Source organism: Monodon monoceros, unplaced genomic scaffold (genome assembly GCF_005190385.1).
Source record: "Monodon monoceros isolate NGI ecotype Baffin Bay Population unplaced genomic scaffold, NGI_Narwhal_1 Super_Scaffold_21, whole genome shotgun sequence".
Classification (NCBI taxonomy): domain Eukaryota; kingdom Metazoa; phylum Chordata; class Mammalia; order Artiodactyla; family Monodontidae; genus Monodon; species Monodon monoceros.
In genome coordinates, this window is record NW_021703778.1 from 30,640,534 (window position 1) to 30,658,932 (window position 18,399).

The window sequence follows — 18,399 nt, forward strand, 5'->3', positions numbered from 1 at the left end:
CATGGCTAGTGTCCAGTGAAACTGGGCAAATAACTGAACAGATTCCAGGCCTCTTGTTTATCATAAACTCAGTTTCACTACCAGGCACAGGTAGAAATACATATTATTGTTGCTTATGGCTGCCTGTGATGTCGAAAGGACAAAATATGATGAAAGTAAAAATCTTTGATGCATTTAATTCCATCCAAAAGCTATAATCATGTGTGTGTGTGCACATACAGGTCAATGAGATCATATTATACTGCTTTAAACTACTTCTCCCATCACCATAATAAAAACCATTATCTTGGACATTTTCTCATGTAAACATATAAAAATCAACTATATTTTGACACACCTACAATTTTCTTATGGTAAAGATATATGAAAAAAATGGATTATTTTCCATTTCTTTTGAAAATCCCTCTGAAAAGCACCATGTTAGTCTTCTGTAAATCCAGTACAGAGCATACGATTGCCTCAATAATAATAATTCTACTACTGTCAATTTTGATTACTGGAAACAGTGTCAAAATTTTTAAACTATTCCTCTATTCTATCCTGTTCCTCTCCCCATTTAAAGAAATGGTTTTACTCTGTGTAGACCATATAGCTATTATATAATTTAACCTTTCTCCCTTTAATCCACATTTAATCCTGTAAGTAGGTGTATATTTAATGCTGTAAGTAGGTGTATATTTAATGCTTATCACCAGTCCTTTCCATGTGCCTCTTGTCATTTTGATTGTCAGAAAGTTATTTTCTATTAGGAAAGGATCATGAAAAACAGTGTTCCCTGTGTTTTTCTTTTATGTTTATTAGCTTTTCTGTGCCCTTTTATACTTGAAGATTAGCTTTACTGGATATAAAATCCATGGCTCATTGTTTCCCTTGAGTATCTTAACGATGTTATTTTTGGCATAATGTGTTGCTACCCAAGTGTGATGATAATCTAATTTATATTTCTTTTAAAATTATAGCTCTTTTTGCCTAGATGCCAAAGAATCTTCTGCCTTAAAATCTAGTCATTTTATTTGAATATATTTTGGCATTTCCTCTGAATTGATATTCTCAGGTATCTACAGTGATTTGTGTCCTTTGAGTATACAGTTTCAATTATATATATAAATATATGGAAGGATATATAAAATACATATATCAGGAAAGTTCTTTATTTAATTTTAGTTTTACTATTTTTTTTCTCCTACTTCAATTTAGTCTTTAGGTATTCCTACTATCCGTATGTTGTATCTCTTTTGCCTGTCTTCATTATTTGTAATTTTCTCTCAAATCCTTTTTAAAAAATCTCCTGAAACATTTCTTTTTTGTTTTATAAAAGATTTATCTTTTTTACTTTCTGTTTCTTTCATGGTATTATGTTTATTTGTGTTCCTGCCTAAAATGGCTTTTTAAAATTTCTAATTAACTCTTGAATTCTGTCAGCCTCATTTCTGAATTCTCAAAATTCTTTTTTTTTTTTTAGTTTTTGAATTTTATTTTTTATACAGCAGGTTATTAGTTATCTGTTTATACATATTAGTGTATACATGTCAATCCCAATCTCCCAATTCATCCCACCACCACCACCACCACTTTCCCCCCTTGCTGTCCATATGTTTGTTCTCTACATCTGTGTCTCTATTTCTGCCCTGCAAACCAGTTTATCTGTACCATTTTATTAGGTTCCACATATATGCGTTAATATACGATATTTGTTTTTCTCTTTCTGACTTACTTCACTCTGTATGACAGTCTCTAGATCCATCCACGTCTCTACAAATGACCCAATTTCATTCCTTTTTATGGCTGAGTAATATTCCATTGTCTATATGTACCACATCTTCTTTATCCATTTGTCTGTTAATGGGCATTTAGGTTGTTTCCATGACCTGGCTATTGTAAATAGTGCTGCAGTGAACATTGGGGTGCATGTGTCTTTTTGAATTATGGTTTTCTCTGGGTATATGCCCAGTAGTGGGATTTCTGGGTCATATATTAGTTCTATTTTTAGTTTCTTAAGGAACCTCCATACTGTTCTCCATAGTGGCTGTATCAATTTACATTCCCACCAACAGTGCAAGAGGGTTCCCTGTTCTCCACACCCTCTCCAGCATTTGTTGTTTGTAGATTTTCTCATGATGCCCGTTCTAACTGGTGTGAGGTGATACCTCATTGTAGTTTAGACTTGCATTTCTTAATAATTAGTGATGTCGAGCAGCTTTTCATGTGCTTCTTGCCCATCTGTATGTCTTCTTTGGAGAAATGTCTATTTAGGTCTTCTCCCCATTTCTTGATTGGGTTGTTTGTTTTTTTAATATTGAGCTGCATGAGCTGTTTATATATTTTGGAGATTAATCCTTTGTCCGTTGATTCGTTTGCAAATATTTTCTCCCATTCTGAGGGTTGTCTTTTCATCTTGTTTGTAGTTTCCTTTGCTTTGCAAAAGCTTTGAAGTTTCATTAGGTCCCATTTGTTTATTTTTGTTTTTATTTCTGTTACTCTAGGAGGTGGATCAAAAAAGATCTTGCTGTGATTTATGTCAAAGAGAGTTCTTCTTATGTTTTCCTCTAAGAGTTTTATAGTGTCCAGTCTTACATTTAGGTCTCTAATCCATTTTTAGTTTATTTTTGTATATGGTGTTAGGGAGTGTCCTAATTTCATTCTTTTACATGTAGCTGTCCAGTTTTCCCAGCACCACTTATTGAAGAGACTGTCTTTTCTCCATTGTATATCCTTGCCTCCTTTGTCATAGATTAGTTGACCATAGGTGCATGGGTTTATCTCTGGGCTTTCTATCCTGTTCCACTGATCTGTATTTCTGTTTTTTTTGCCAGTACCATATTGTATTTTCTTTTAAGTTTTTTATTTAATTTAATTTATTTATTTATGGCTGCGTTGGGTCTTCACTGCTGCGTGAGGGCTTTCTCTAGTTGCGGCAAGTGGGGGCCACTCTTCGTTGCGGTGCACGGGCTTCTCGTTGCAGTGGCTTCTCTTGTTGTGGAGCATGGGCTCAAGGTGTGCGGGCTCAGTAGCTGTGGCTCGCGGGCTCTAGAGCGCAGGCTCTGTAGTTGTGGCGCGCACCGGCTTAGTTGCTCCTTAGCATGTGGGATCTTCCTGGACCAGGGCTCGAACCCGTGTCCCCTGCATTGGCAGGTGGATTCTTAACCACTGTGCCACCAGGGAAGCCCCCATATTGTCTTGATTACTCTAGCTTTGTAGTATAGTCTGAAGTCAGGGAGTCTGATTCCTCCAGCTCTGACTTTTTTCCTCAAGACTGCTTTGGCTATTCGGGGTCTTTTGTGTCTACATACAAATTTTAAGATTTTTTGTTCTAGTTCTGTAAAAAATGGCACTGGTAATTTGATAGGGATTGCATTGAATCTGTGGATTGCTTTGGGTAGTATAGTCATTTTCACAATATTGATTCTTCCAATCCAAGAACATGGTATATCTCTCCATCTGTTTGTGTCATCTTTGATTTCTTTCATCAGTGTGTTACAGTTTTCTGAGTACAGGTATTTTACCTCCTTAGGTAGGTTTATTCCTAGGTATTTTATTCTTTTTGTTGCAATGGTGAATGGGATTGTTTCCTTAATTTCTCTTTCTAATCTTTTGTTGTTAGTGTATAGAAATGCAAGAGATTTCTGTACATTAATTTTGTATCCTGCAACTTTACCAAATTCATTGATTAGCTCTAGTAGTTTTCTGGTGGCATCTTTAGGATTCTCTATGTATAGTATCATGTCATCTGCAAGCAGTGACAGTTTTACTTCTTCTTTTCCAATTTGTATTGCTTTTCTTTCTTTTTCTTCTCTGATTGCCATGGGTAAGACTTCCAAAACTGTTGAATAATAGTGGCGAGAGTGGACATCCTTGTCTTGTTCCTGATCTAGAGGAAATGATTTCAGTTTTTCACCATTGAGAATGATGTTTGCTGTGAGTTTGTCGTATATGGCCTTTATTATGTTGAGGTAGGTTCCCTCTATACCCACTTTCTGGAGAGTTTTTATCATAAATGGGTGTTGAATTTTGTCAGAAGCTTTCTCTGCATCTATTGAGATGATCATATGGTTTTTATTCTTCAGTTCGTTCATATGGTGTATCACATTGATTGACTTGCGTATATTGAAGAATCCTTGCATCCCTGGGATAAATCCACCTTGATCATGGTATATGATCCTGTTTGCTAGTATTTTGTTGAGAATTTTTGCATCTATATTCATCAGTGATATTTGTCTATAATTTTCTTTTTTTGTGGTATCTGTCTGGTTTTGGTATAAGGGTGATGGTGGCCTCATAGAATGAGTTTGGGAGTGTTCCTTCCTCTGCAATATTTTGGAAGAGTTTGAGAAGAATGGGTGTTAGCTCTTCTCTAAATGTTTGATAGAATTCATCTGTGAAGACGTCAGGTCCTGGACTTTTGTTTGTTGGAAGATTTTTAATCACGGTTTCAATTTCATTACTTGTGATTGGTCTGTTCATATTTTCTGTTTCTTCCTGGTTCAGTGTTGGAAGGTTATACCTTTCTAAGAATTTGTCTATTTCTTCCAGGTCGTCCATTTTATTGGCATAGAGTTGCTTGTAGTAGTCTCTTAGGATGCTTTGTATTTCTGCAGAATTTGTTGTAACTTTTCCTTTTTCATTTCTAATTTTATTGATTTGAGTCCTCTCCCTCTTTTTCTTTTTTTTTTTTTCCCTCTTTTTCTTGATGAGTCTGGCTAAAGGTTTATCAATTTTGTTTATCTTCTCAAAGAACCAGCTTTTAGTTTTATTGATCTTTGCTCTTGTTTTCTTTGTTTCTATTTCATTTATTTCTGATCTGATCTTCATGATTTCTTTCCTTCTGCTAACTTTTGGTTTTGTTTGTTTTTCTTTCTCTAGTTCCTTTAAGTGTAAGGTTAGGTTGTTTATTTGAGATGTTTCTTGTTTCTTGAGGTAGGCTTGTATAGCTATAAACTTCCCTCTTAGAACTGCTTTTGCTGCATCCCATAGGTTGTGGATTGTCGTATTTTCATTGTCATTTGTTTCGAGGTATTTTTTGATTTTCTCTTTGATTTCTTCAGTGATCTCTTTGTTATTTAATAACGTATTGTTTAGCCTCCATGTGTTTGTGTTTTTTATGTTTTTTTTCCCTTGTAATTCTTTTCTAATCTCATAGTGTTGTGGTCAGAAAAGATGCTTGATATGATTTCAGTTTTCTTAAATTTACTGAGGCTTGATTTTTGATCCAAGATGTGATCTATCCTGGAGAATGTTCCGTGCGCACTTGAGAAGAAAGTGTAATCTGCTGTTTTTGGATGGAATATCCTGTAAATATCAATTAAATCTATTTGGTCTACTGTGTCACTTAAAGCTTCTGTTTCCTTATTTATTTTCATTTTGGATGATCTGTCCATTGGTGTGAGGTCTTAAAGTCCCCCACTATTATTGTGTTACTGTCGATTTCCTCTTTTATAGCTGTTAGCAGTTGCCTTATGTATTGAGGTGCTCCTATGTTGGGTGCATATATATTTTTAATTGTTATATCTTCTTCTTGGATTGATCCCTTGATCATTATGTAGTGTCCCTTCTTGTTTCTTGTAACGTTCTTTATTTTAAAGTCTGTTTTATCTGATATGAGTATTGCTACTCCAGCTTTCTTTTTTTTTCATTTCAGTTATTGTATTGTTCATCTCTGTTCTTTAATTCTTCCAGGTGTTTGTTCTTTAATTCTTCTAGGTCTTTGTCAGACATTTCTTGCATCTTCTCGATCTTTGCCTCCAGTCTTTTTCTGAGGTTCTGGATCATCTTCACTGTCATTATTCTGAATTCTTTTTCTGGAAGGTTGCCTATCTCCACTTCATTTAGTTGTTTTTATGGTGTTTTATCTTGTTCCTTCATCTGGTACAAAGTCCTCTGCCTTTTCATTTTGTCTATCTTTCTGTGATTGTCTAAAATTCTTATTTATATTCTTTCATGTCCTGTGTATTTTTGTAATGCCTTTTCACTTGTTTTATAATAGTAACAGTTTTGATCCTTTATTTTTCTTTTTTTGAGTACTCTTTTTGACATGCTTTCATTTTCTGTAGGGATATTCTGCTACTCATTGTGTTCTATAGTAATTTTCTAAGGGATTTGATCATAATCCCTGTTTTGGTCAATTTTATGGGAAATTACCTTTCTTGAGCTTCTAGAAATTGGCTTAGTTTTCTTGTATGTGTGCATGCACTAAAGAAACATAACTGCTGCTTTCTGACATTTCCTAGGCTCATGCCTTTTGTACCCTTTCATCTTTTGCTGTTCCTGTCCCTCTCTAGTCTGAATCCACTGGCAGGTCTGTGTTGAGAATTCCTAGGGGTTACACTGCTCTAGCCCATTCACGCCCTACTGCAGGCTCCTTGCTCTCACTGACAACTGGAGAGGCAAAATTCCTCCCAGTTTCAGCTGTTGTTCTCAAATTGCCCTGCCGTTCTTTCCAGTAAATACCTGTTAGTTTTTTGGGGGTTCTTCAGGTCTAAGGTGTGTCAGATGCCTTGTGGCTTTCTTTCCAGGTAGGTTTTGGGAACACACAAGTCTCATAGGTGTTGCTCATCCCCAGCTGCTTCCTCAGGAGGGTACATTGGTTGCCTGTGGGTTTTTTTTTTTTTTTTGCTGTATATACGGTTTTTGGTTTGCTGTATAGTTGCCCTGCTTGTTTTTATTTGGAAATTCAAGAAACTCCAGATCCACGCTACTACTCTGGCTGCTAATGAGGTTTTAGTGCTCAAATTAGCGTGAGTTTTAAAAGACAACTCTATAAAGGGAAATTGAGTTAAAATTAAATTGAATAATTAGCTAGATACTTGTTTTAGTGCCCTAACATTGATGAGCCACTTTGTGTTAGGCCCTTGCAGGGTTGTACTCAGGTGGGATATGTAGAAGAATATGTAAACCCCTCCCAAATGAACCTCTGATACCCAGGCTATTTACAGTGCTGTGTGTTAAGTAGCAGAAGTGTGTCTATGTGGCCGGAGAGCCTACAGGGTGGGCCACTTGTGCCTGTGAAAAGCTAGGTTGGTTTTATGAAGGAGGTGTCGTTGAACCTGGATGTTGAAGGGTGTGATGCTAAAGGAGTCCTAGGCAGAGAAGAAATGTGAAAGCTTGCAACTTGATGATGCATGGCATGCTTAAGCAGGGGTCAGTAGTTAAGTGTGTTTAGGGTAAAGACTGGGGTGCTGGGAAGCAAGTTGGCGTTGCATTTCAGGATATTGCATGTTAAGGAACTTGGACCTCTGGGCAATGGAATGACAGAATTGGGTTTGTTTTAGAATAATAATCCTTTGAACACGATGGAGGGTAAATTGTAGTGCAGTGGAGGTAAGAAATCTGTTGAAAAGGCCAAAAATAGGAACGTGTGGAGATCGAAGCCTAAAAAGGTTTCAGAGAGAAACCTTCCCTAAGAGGGAAGGGAAAGTGTGAGATAGTCGAACCTTTTATAGTTTTTGATGATCACCCTGGTCTTAAATTCACAAAGCTTTTAAGGCTAAGGTTCTCAGCCCTGGCTGCCCATCAGAATCACTTAGGAGATTTTTTCTTTTTAAACGCCTGCCATCTGCCCTCCTCCAGTTTTATTTAATGGTTGTGGGGTGGGGGGTTTGGAAATCATCAAGCAGTTTTGAGACTGATCCCAAATGATTTTCATCTGCAGACAGGGTTGGGAATCACAGACTTCCTGGGTAGTCATTAAATGAACTGCAGCCAGCGCTGATCCAGCAGGATGACATGCCCCACAGAGTGCTGGCACTGCATGGAAGCAGTATGTTCTGCCTGGGTTTGATGCCTGGCTCATGCAGCCAAGACTGTACTTACTTGTTCACAAGCAAATCTTAGGAACTATCTACTCACCTCCGCCTTCCTTATTGAAAGGTCCTTAATGTTTTTGGCATTTCTTTAATATTTTTGTATTATGTTTTTAATTTTTAAATAAAAGAATTATCAAGCAAGATATAAATGCACAGTTTAAAAGTATACAGAATAAAAGATTAGTGCTAGCCTCCTCCCAGGACGGAAAAAGAGCCAGAGAATAACACACCCCCTCCCCAAACTGCCCTGGAGGTAACCCTTGGGTGTTTTAGGTTTTTTCCAGTATTTGCAGTTACAATCTGCAGTGAATAACTATGTACATATGTATTTTCTTATTTTTGGAGCTGTATATGTAATCTTCAGGGTACATTGCTAGAAACTGGTTCACTCTGTTGAAAGATAAAGTGCTTTTGAGGACTTCCCTGGTGGCCCACTGGTTAAGAAGCCGCCTTCCAACACATGGGACATGGGTTGGGTTTGATCCCTAGTCGGGGAACTAAGATCCCACATGCTGTGCCGCAACTGCTTGAGCCCCTGTGCCACAACTAGAGAGCCCGTGTGCCGCAACAACGGAGCCCACGCTCTGGAGCCCACGCTCTGGAGCCCGCGTGCCACAACTAAGACGCAGCCAAAAATACGAATAAGTAAATGCATACATACATACATACATACATAAATGCTTTTGTAATTTTGTGAGGATTGCCAAATTCCTCTCCTAAAGAATTGTAGCAGTTTGCATGCCCATTAGCAGTGGTGCCTATTTTTCTACAGCCGCCTCAACAAAATGTGTTGTTGTACTTTAATTTTTACCATTCTCTGCGTGGTTTTAATTTGTGTTTCTTATGAGTTTTAACATTTCATATCTTTTGTAAATTGCTTCGTTGGGTTTTTTTTTGTTTTGTTCTTTTTTCAGTGGTTTTTAATATCAGTGTATGGGCTGAGGACCCCAAAAGACCTCTGAAGTCTTTTTATGCTTAGAACAAACTATTTTCATAACAGCACAAAAATGTTATTTGTCTTTTTCACTGTGTTGATAGTTGTAGTGAAGGTACAAAAGCAGTGGTATGAGGTAAAACTGGCCTCATAGCCCCAAACCATCCTAATAGTTCCTGGGCTTACTCAGAGTTTATAAGAACAATCCCAGTTTTGCTGCAGAATAACTCAAAGCAGTAAAAATTACTAATTTTACCACATGTCAGCTTTTGAATAGACATTTAAAAAATAATCTGTATATTGAAATGGGAAATATACATAAGGCATTTCTGCTTTATACTGAAGTACTTGCATGATTGTTTGAATTGGAAGCTCAACCAGCTGTGTATTTGTGTGTGTAACACCACTTTTACTTGAAGGAATGGTTATCCAGACTGGAATATTTGACAAACATTTTTCTCAAGTGATGAATACCTGTTGCTTCAAGGAAAACAACTCTGATAATAGTTGTTGCCAATGAAGAAAATTGAATTTTAAAACAGAAATTAAAATTTGGAAAACATTTATCTGCCACCATGAGATGAGCTCAGTACTTTTCACTACTTAAAGACTTTGATTGCATTGGTGGTGATATTAATTAAAGTATGATTTTTAAAAACTATTGTATAGTGAAATGTGTCATCATTTGAAAGATTTACCTAAATATTTTCCAAATGACCAAGACATGCTATTATAAAATCACATTGGATAAAATAATCCATTCAAAGTGCAAAATAGGCCAGTGGATGGGTATTCATGTAACAGAGTAAGTACAAAATGTCCACTGATACGGTTTTAGGTTGCACATTGTAGCCACCCATTAAGAAACTATCACTTACCGATATAAAATCAAACATGAGTATCCATAATCATCTAAAAGGTTTACTAAAATCACTCTTCTCCTTTTCAACTATGTGTGTGCGTAAGGTTCTCCATGTACTTTAACATAAAATGAAATATTAAAACAGATTGAAAGTATTTTCTTGAATTTTTCTTTCCCTTGGTCGTGAATGTTGGATTTTGTCAAAGGCCTTTCCAGGGTCTATGGATATAATCTCTGAATTTTTTTCTCTACATTTATTAATAGGGTCTCCTATATAGTGGCTTTCCTAATACAACAGTCTTGGAAATAAATCACCTTGTCATGGAATATTTGTATGGTGTTGGCCTTTATAAATGATGTTAGGCTTTAGTATTCGGAGGGGGGATCTTTCTTTTTAAAATTAATTAATTTGTTTTTAAAATTTTTGGCTGTGATGGGTCTTTGTTGCTGCGTGTGGGCTTTCTCTAGTTGCAGTAAGCAGGGGCTACTCTTGTTGCGGTGCTTGGGCTTCTCATTGTGGTGGCTTCTCTCATTGCGGAGCATGGGCTCTAGGCGTGCGGTCTTCAGTAGTTATGGTGTGTGGGCTCTAGAGCACAGGCTCAGTAGTTGTGGTGCACGGGCTTAGTTGCTCCGTGGTATGTGAGATCTTCCCAGACCAGGGCTCGAACCCGTGTCCCCTGCATTGGCAGGTGGGTTCTTAACCACTGTGCCACCAGGGAAGCCCTGTCTTTATCGTGGATAGTCATGATCAGATTTAGATATCAATATTATAATTGCTTCTTGAAAATAGTTAGAAGCTTTCCTTCATTTTAGGATGCTCTGGAACAATTTATGGAGCATCGAGGCTATCTGGATATTGATGTTTTGGTAGAATTCCGTGTGAAATCATCTGTGCCTGGTGTTTTTTGTGGGATAATTCCCTCATAACTATCTCTGTTTCCTCTTCAGCGATGGGGTTGCTTAAGTCTTTATTTCTAATAGAGTCAATTTCAATAATCTGTATTCCCCTATAAAATTATCTGTTTTATCTAAGTTTTCAAATTTATTTGAACTTGTTCTGTAGTCTCTTATGTTTTCTAATTGTGTGCTAATAGTTTTCTTTCTAATCATTTCTTTATTTTTGAAATTTTAGGCCTACTTCTATCTATTTTGAAATTTGCATATTCTCTGGTTTTGAGCTATATTAAGGGTATGGTTTTGTGTAGTGATCTGTTTTGTATTATTTTGGAGACACAGATTCAGGCAGTTGCCATTATCTTCTGCCACCCAGATGTTTTCCTGTTTATTTGTTTTTTCACATTAACCTTTTCTGGGGGGTATTAGCTTTATTGCAGTATAATTCACATACCATACAATTCACCATTTAAATGTACAATTTAGTGATTTTTAGTATATTCACAGATCTGTAAGACCATCACCAGAGTCACTTTTTAAGCATTCCATCACCCTAAAAAGAATAATGTTACTCATAAACCATCCCTCCCCAATGTCTCCATCCCTTTCCACACCCTGGCCATCGACAATCACCAGTCTGTTTTCTGTTTCATACAGATTGGTCTTTTCTGAACGTTTCATCTAAGAGGAATGGTATGATGTGTGTGGTCTTTTATGGTTGGCTTCTTTTAGATAGCATCATGTTTTCTGTGTTCCCCATTTTGTAGCATGTATCAGTACTTCACTCCTTTCTATTGCAGATAATTCATTTAATGGATATACCATATTTTATATATCCATTCATCAGTGGATAGACATTTGGGTTGTTTGCAGTTTTTGGCTATTAATAAATGCTGCTGTGTGGGTATAAATCTCTGTTTGCACACGTTTTCATTTCTTTTTGGTATATACCTAGGTGTGGAATTGCTGGTGTTTATTCTTTTTTAATAAGAGTTTTTCTCTTTTCTTCTTCTTTGGCTATTTCAGTAGACTTTGGGGTGGAAGGGGAGGTCATGATGTATCCCCTGTCCATGGTGGGCGTGGTCTTTGTGGATGGGACAGTAGTGGAAGGAAGTTGTTACCTTTGTCCTCAGGTGGTTTGGATTGTAGAGCATAGTGTAGTACAACGTTATATGAAAACATAGCCTCTGATTTTTTGATTCTGGAGCCCTAGGAGAATATTGGCTGTTTCTTTTAGACTACTCTGAATACTTCATTTCCTTTCTAGGGAATGGTGTGGATTTCTTTGAGATTAGGTAATTTTTATTTTTATTTATTTTTATTTAATTATTTTTTTAGAGTGAAAACTTCTATATTTAGAATTAGCCAGCTGGACTCAGTTTAGGTGATCCCAATTTTGTTGGCAACATCCAAAGCATCATAGTCAGGAGCCAGTCGAACATATGTCTTCTTCTCTCCATCAGGCCTGATCAGGGTGTTGACCTTAGGCACGTCAGTGTCATAGAGCTTCTTCACGGCCTGTTTAATTTGATGCTTGTTGGCCTTGACATCCACAGTGAACACAGTGTGGTGTTGTCTTCTATTTTCTTCATGGCTGACTCGGTGGTGAGGGGGAACTTGATGATGGCCTAGTGGTCAAGCTTGTTTCTCCTAGGGGCGCTCTTCTGAGGATATGTGGGCTGCCTCCTGAGCCGCAGTGTTTTGGGCCGTCGGAAGGTGGGTGACGTCCAGATCTTCTTTTTTGTGGCTGTGTACGCCTTTCAGCACTGCTTTCTTGGCCTTCAAAGCCTTTGCTTTGGCTTCGGCTTTGGGAGGGGCAGGGGCTTCCTTCTTCACCTTTGGCGCCATCTTCGTGAAAAAAGCGAGATTAGGTAATTTTTAAATAACTTGGTAGTATTTTGATTGTCTTCTGTGCTGGGCTGTCCTTAGTCACCATGGTAAAGATTTTCAGCTCATTTAGAAGTATATAATTAATTATGATTTTGTTTAATTAACAATATAAGTAATTAAAAATGCTTGATATGATTAATGTATACTTTCTATTGTATGCAGTGTGCATAAGACATTATAGTGTATTACTTCAGTAGAGATTTTTAGGGTAAGTGAAGGAAGTTGATTTTCACAGCTGTTGATATTTTATTATATAAAATGGCACCCGGTTTATATGCTCATTAAATCTGTCATTCTGCAAATCAGTTGCCAGTGTTTGTGATGACCGTGGCGGGGGGGGGGGGGGGGGGGCGGGCACTGCCAATTCCCTCAGGAACCCTTCTGATAAGCAAAAATGAATTCAGGATTTCAGTGTTCAGAATTTTTAAATGTGTTTTAGTTCTTAAAGAACATTCATGTAATTGACAGTTTTCGATATTCTGTTATGCCCAGCATTAAATTTATTAAAGCCTGCATTCCCGTACCAGGATAGGTCATTCTGATGTGTTTCCATACAAGTGAGTGAGCATTTTGTAATAGGATTGTAATTTTTATATTTGAACTTTTTTAGATTGTAGAGTATGACATCATAACATTTTACTATAATTGTTACTTTAGGCTCCTGGATTTGGATTTGGAATTGCAATATCTGGTGGAAGAGATAACCCTCATTTCCAGAGTGGGGAAACCTCGATAGTGATTTCAGATGTGCTTAAAGGAGGACCCGCAGAAGGGCAGCTGCAGTAAGCATGTTTCCTACCCTCAGCCATTGGCATGCCATGCTAGTGATTTTTCTAAATTAATATACATTTACGCTTATCTCTGTCATATATGGAAAGCTAGTATCACTTAACTTAAATAGAAGGTCACTGTAAAAAATAAAGATAGTGAAAAGAAAACTTGTTACTCAGTTTGGGGTAGAATCTAGCCTTCAGGAGCCTCTCACCCTGAGTCTTAGTGTTTTTGTTCAACAAGAAGATTAGCAAGATAAAAGAGAGGCAAAAGATACATTAGCAAAAAAATGAGAGTATGAGTAGAGGACTGAAAGAAAATTGGAAGGAGAAAGACTTTATCTTTAAAGAAGGAATAACTTTTTCCAGCCTTATGACTTAGTATCATTGAATGCCTGTAACTGTACCACCAGAAGTCATTTTGTGTATTGTGGTACCTGTTCAGTCCTTTTGGGAAACATTGTGTTAATAGTTAAAAAATTAATGACCTGTGGTTAGTTACAAGTGCTAAACATTTTTTGTGGGGGATTTGAAATTAAATAGCTGGACATTATTTTATCATTGATCTGAAGACAGGTTAATTAGCCCATAATTAGAATATCTTTTTTAAAGATCCTATCTTAAAAATATCTTTATAAACTTATTTGTATGGTTTCATCTAACATGTTATTATTTTGGTCACTTTTTTTCCTTAGGGAAAATGACCGAGTCGCGATGGTTAATGGCGTTTCAATGGATAATGTTGAACATGCTTTTGCTGTTCAGCAACTAAGGAAAAGTGGAAAAAATGCAAAAATTGTAAGTGTTTTTTACCTTTAACTTTATAAAGATACCAACTTTACTGTGGGTATGTTTTTGGTGTTTGAATTCATTCTTCCCATTTAAGAAAATAAAATCTGGAACAGTAGTTCTAAAGTTAGTTGTTTACAAGTAAGAATGTTTCTTTCTTCTAATACCGGCGGTATGTTTTGTCACTGGTGTGTATTTTCTCAAAGCTCAGATACCAGGATTTTTTTTTTGATTGAAAAAGAAAGGAAGGAGCTCCTGGTTGAATGGTTACCTCTTTATGGCTTAATGCTTCCTCTTTAAAAAAATACTTAAATTAGACTGAATCTTGGCGTATAGTCAGTTTAAAGTATTTTCTGTTATAGGTTTTGTTCAGTGGACAAATTTTATGTTGTCCCTTGAACACATATATTGTTGCTACTTTGTTACTGTGATATAGTTTGAGGAAAGAGAGAGTGGTAAGGGTTTATTTTTTTGGTTGTTCTGTGTGTTTTGTTTTTTTTCGGTTTTTTGTTTTATAGAGTTGTTCAGGGTTCATATGTTTTTTAGTGTATTGCTAGACTCTTCTGTTTCATTTAAAACTAGGCACATGTAGCAGAGAATGGATTTAACGTTAAAAGTCCTACGTAAAATTATATCTACATAGGGACTTCCCTGGCGGTCCAGCGATTAGTACTCTGTGCTTCCACTGCAGGGATCACAGGTTCGATCCCTGGTCGGGGAACTAGGATCCCACATGCCATGAGGCCAAAATATATATATGTATATCTATCAATGCATAGAGGAGCACGTTAACCACTTTGCTGCCCCTGTTTCTGCCTTATCTAGACTCTGAAAGGCCTAATTAAGGTACTGCTTGAAGCGTTAGCTCAGGTGTGTAGAGTAGGAGGAAGAGGCTGGCGGCTACATGGTTTGTCCTGCCTTGTCCACTGAGAACCTTTCTACTTTGCAGCAGACAGTCAGAGCCACAGTGGACCCAACAGAAAGGAGAGGGGTGGAGTGAGGAGGCCTGCATGGTGTTTTGACCTCTGGGAGCTATGGTGAGAGCCAGAAGGGGTATTTCCTGAGACTGTATACCCACAGCTGGAGGCCCTCTCACCTTGTGTAGGCTGCTGTGCCGTATGGCTCATCTCCGCACCAGTGTCCTTCCTGGTTAAGTGAGTTTTCTCATGTGGCAGTAGACCCAGAGTTTAGTTACTTCATTCCAGATGACAGGCATCTTCTACTGTGCATGTGTTTTCACAGCTTTTTGTTGTAACTGTATTTTTACATTTGGAACTCTACTGTTGTTTTAAATTGCAGTTCATGTACAGACTGGCTAGTTGATGGTACACTTTTTAAACAGTTTTTATAACATGAGATTGTAGCATTTACAGAAGCAAATTGCTAATTTTTATATTTGTTGGTTTTTATAAATTGAATAAGTGTTCTTCAGATGAGTCGCTGCATTTTCCAAGATGAGCACCTTAGGTAAATTGGATTTTTCTCCCTGTGTCTGAGGTTGTGAGCTTTACCCATAGCTCCAGCTTCATTCTTTGGAATATTGAACTGTTGTGTTTTTCCATGCAAAATGTTTAGTACACATGCCCCACATCAATAATACAACCAAGAAAGTTGTACTCCTACACTTCAGACTTTTCTAACCAGAGAAATGATTTTGTAAGAAACAGTCCAAAACCTGTTATGTATTTGAAATAGCACATGTAAGAAGGATGAGTTTTCCTCTCACTGTGCTTCGCTACATCATTTGGAAAGGTGGAACTCAGGAAGGTTGGGCAAGTAGTTTGCTCTTCAGGGAGAAGCTGTAGGAGGGTTGGGTGGAAGCATGTTCAGTCAGCAGAGGGTAGCTGTTCATTCCTGCGTCTGAAGAGAGTGGGTTACGTCATCAACACACGCTAAGTTTTTATCATTGAGAATAAAACCATAGTGTCATTGTAGGATGTCTTCCTTAACTCATCTCCTGCCATAACCAGAACCTCAGGTCACTATATATGTTTTTTTCCCCCCAGTTCTGAGTAGCTAGCTCCTTCCCTCCCCGGCCCTGGGCTCTTATATTTTGATGGTTCTTAGTTTATATCTTTGCATAAACTAAGACCCCTTGGGCATTAGGCTCAATAAATTTCTTTTCCGTTGAATTAAAATGTTAGAACTCCTTTGATAATATAACTACCATAAATATGCTTAATTTTGTTTAACAGTAGGTGAAGAGAAGATAGTAAAAGATTGTTTATAACATAGTGAACATGTGTAGTTTTTACTAAAATTCTGAACATACTAAAAAAGCATTATGAAGCGAATGGGCGAAAACACCTTCCTAGAGATAAACTCTGAACACTTTAGTATTTACCCACATGGCTGCATAGCATTTCAGTGTGTGTGCACACTTCCTCAACGCATTCACTGATGGGCATTTCAATGTCCAGTTTCCACAAGTATTTTTTTAAAGATTAAGATTATTTTAAAAATAATCTTATTAAAATTATTTTTAATAAGATTATTTTAAAAATAATCTTTATTATTTTAAAAATAATAAAGATCATCGTATTTCTATCTACTTGTTCAGTTACTTTTTAAGAATAACTTCTTAGGAGTAGCTTTTTAGAGTCAGATGGCATGAATGACTTTTGATACATGGATTGCCAATTTGCCCATTAGAAAACCAATAAGCTACTGAGAGAGTACAATTTCATCAACACTTACATCTCTGCCAAACTGATGGACTAAACATAGTATTTCAAATTACAAGTGGGTTTGATCTTCACCTGGTATGTATACTTCCCGTTATGTTTCTTTGCCTGTTCCTGTCCTTGTGTGGATGACTGTCAGACTAGTGTTGTGTGTATTAAGATGATTAGCCTTTTGTGGTATGCACTGCATATATTGTTTTTCCATTTTCTTTGTGAGTGTGTGTAAGTTGTTTACAGTGTTTTTTTGGTTTGCTTTTATATCATTTTATTTCATCATCATGGGAATGTTTTCATTTTTATCCTGTCATATCTGTCAGACTTTCACTTGATTGGCTCTGCCTTTGGTGTCATGCTTACAAAAGTCTTTACCTTACCAGAGTTATAAAAACATATATCTTATATTTTATTCTAGTACTTACATAATTTCATTGTTTTGTTTTATATTTGAATGTTTAATTCAGCTGATCTGTTTTGAAGTAGGCATTTTTTTCCCAAAATTTTTGTTTCACAATTTTCAGTGTTAAAATCAAGCATGATTACTAAGCCTGAGTGGGTTTATAGTACTTAACTCATAATATAAATGGGGAATCATAGCAGGATTGGATATTTTTCAATGAGTTAAACACTTACAACGTGCAAATACTTCATTACAGGTACCGTTAAAATGACCTGGCCAGGACCTTCTCCTCAGGGAACTTGAATTTCAGTAGGCTCGATGGGTACACACAGTCACAGCCATCATGCACATCATCTGAGATGGAGGGTGCTTCAGGTGCAGATTTCAGACAGGTGGTGCTCACTCTCTTAAGGGAGTGACGGGGAAAGCTTTGAGGACTCAACTGGTTATTTTGTTTATACCTTACTAGGGAGCGATTGAAGATCGAAGTGCTAACACAAAGAATTGCTTCTAATACAACATGTTGGAGATGGACATAGAGGTGAGAGTAAGACTCAGGGAGGCAGTGAGGGGTGCTTTACAGTAAATGTTGCCCGAGAAGGGCCTCAGCCATGAGGCACCAAGAGTAGCAAGGCAGGCAGCCTTTTCTTCATTCATAACAGGGCCTTGGCTGCCTGTCCTTTCCACATGCTGGCCTCTTGGTGCTTGTTGACCTTTAGCTTCGATGTGTCCTCAGAGAGGCCTTCTCTGATCACTCTTGGTGGTAAGAAGCTGCGGTATTAAGTGTGGAGCAACCCTTTGAAGAAAGTGAGTCACAAAAGGAAGAGAAAAGATGATAGCTTGGAATGAGTAGCGAGATGGGAATCGAAGATGAGTTTGCAGATTAGTAGGCAGAGGACGGACTGGAGGTAAATAGGAAGAGATTATAATTGTTGGTACCTGGCTGGGGGGGGTGGTAATTGATGAGGAAAGGTCTTGGAGGTGGGGAGGGATGAGAATAAGCCCCTCTGAAAGGGTGTTGTTCATGCAGGAAGAGGATCGAATTGTCTGAGACCAGGAAGGAAGACCAAATAAATGAGACACTGAAAGCATGTGGGAGTGGGGATGTGAAGTGGCACTGATCTCTATAAATCAGGCCTAGTGACTGGCATCTCGGAGAATGGTTTCGGGATACCTGTGTTAGCACATTCCATGGAATTTGAGGCAACAAGAGGTAGATGAAAGGATTGCTGAATAAATGAAAGAATTCTTTCAAGTAAAATGAATTTATGGAGGAGAACCTAACCAGCCGGTGTGGGGATGCAGCCATCTGAAGGGGAAGATAATACAGGACAGGGTTTGACCTGGCACAGGACCGACGGGTCAAGAGAAAGTAACTTC

At 37.5% G+C, this 18,399-nt stretch overlaps 1 protein-coding gene across 7 annotated transcripts in view; it reads left to right on the top strand.

Moving 5' to 3' along the window:
- Window positions 1-18,399, top strand: part of TJP1 (tight junction protein 1) — a 148,995-nt gene that overhangs the window by 70,803 nt on the left and 59,793 nt on the right. For all 7 annotated transcript variants that reach the window (XM_029237823.1, XM_029237826.1, XM_029237821.1 and 4 more), the window contains exons 3-4: window positions 13,037-13,161; window positions 13,845-13,947. In XM_029237823.1, coding sequence (XP_029093656.1) covers window positions 13,037-13,161; window positions 13,845-13,947 — 228 coding nt within the window. The remainder of the gene's footprint in view (window positions 1-13,036; window positions 13,162-13,844; window positions 13,948-18,399) is intronic.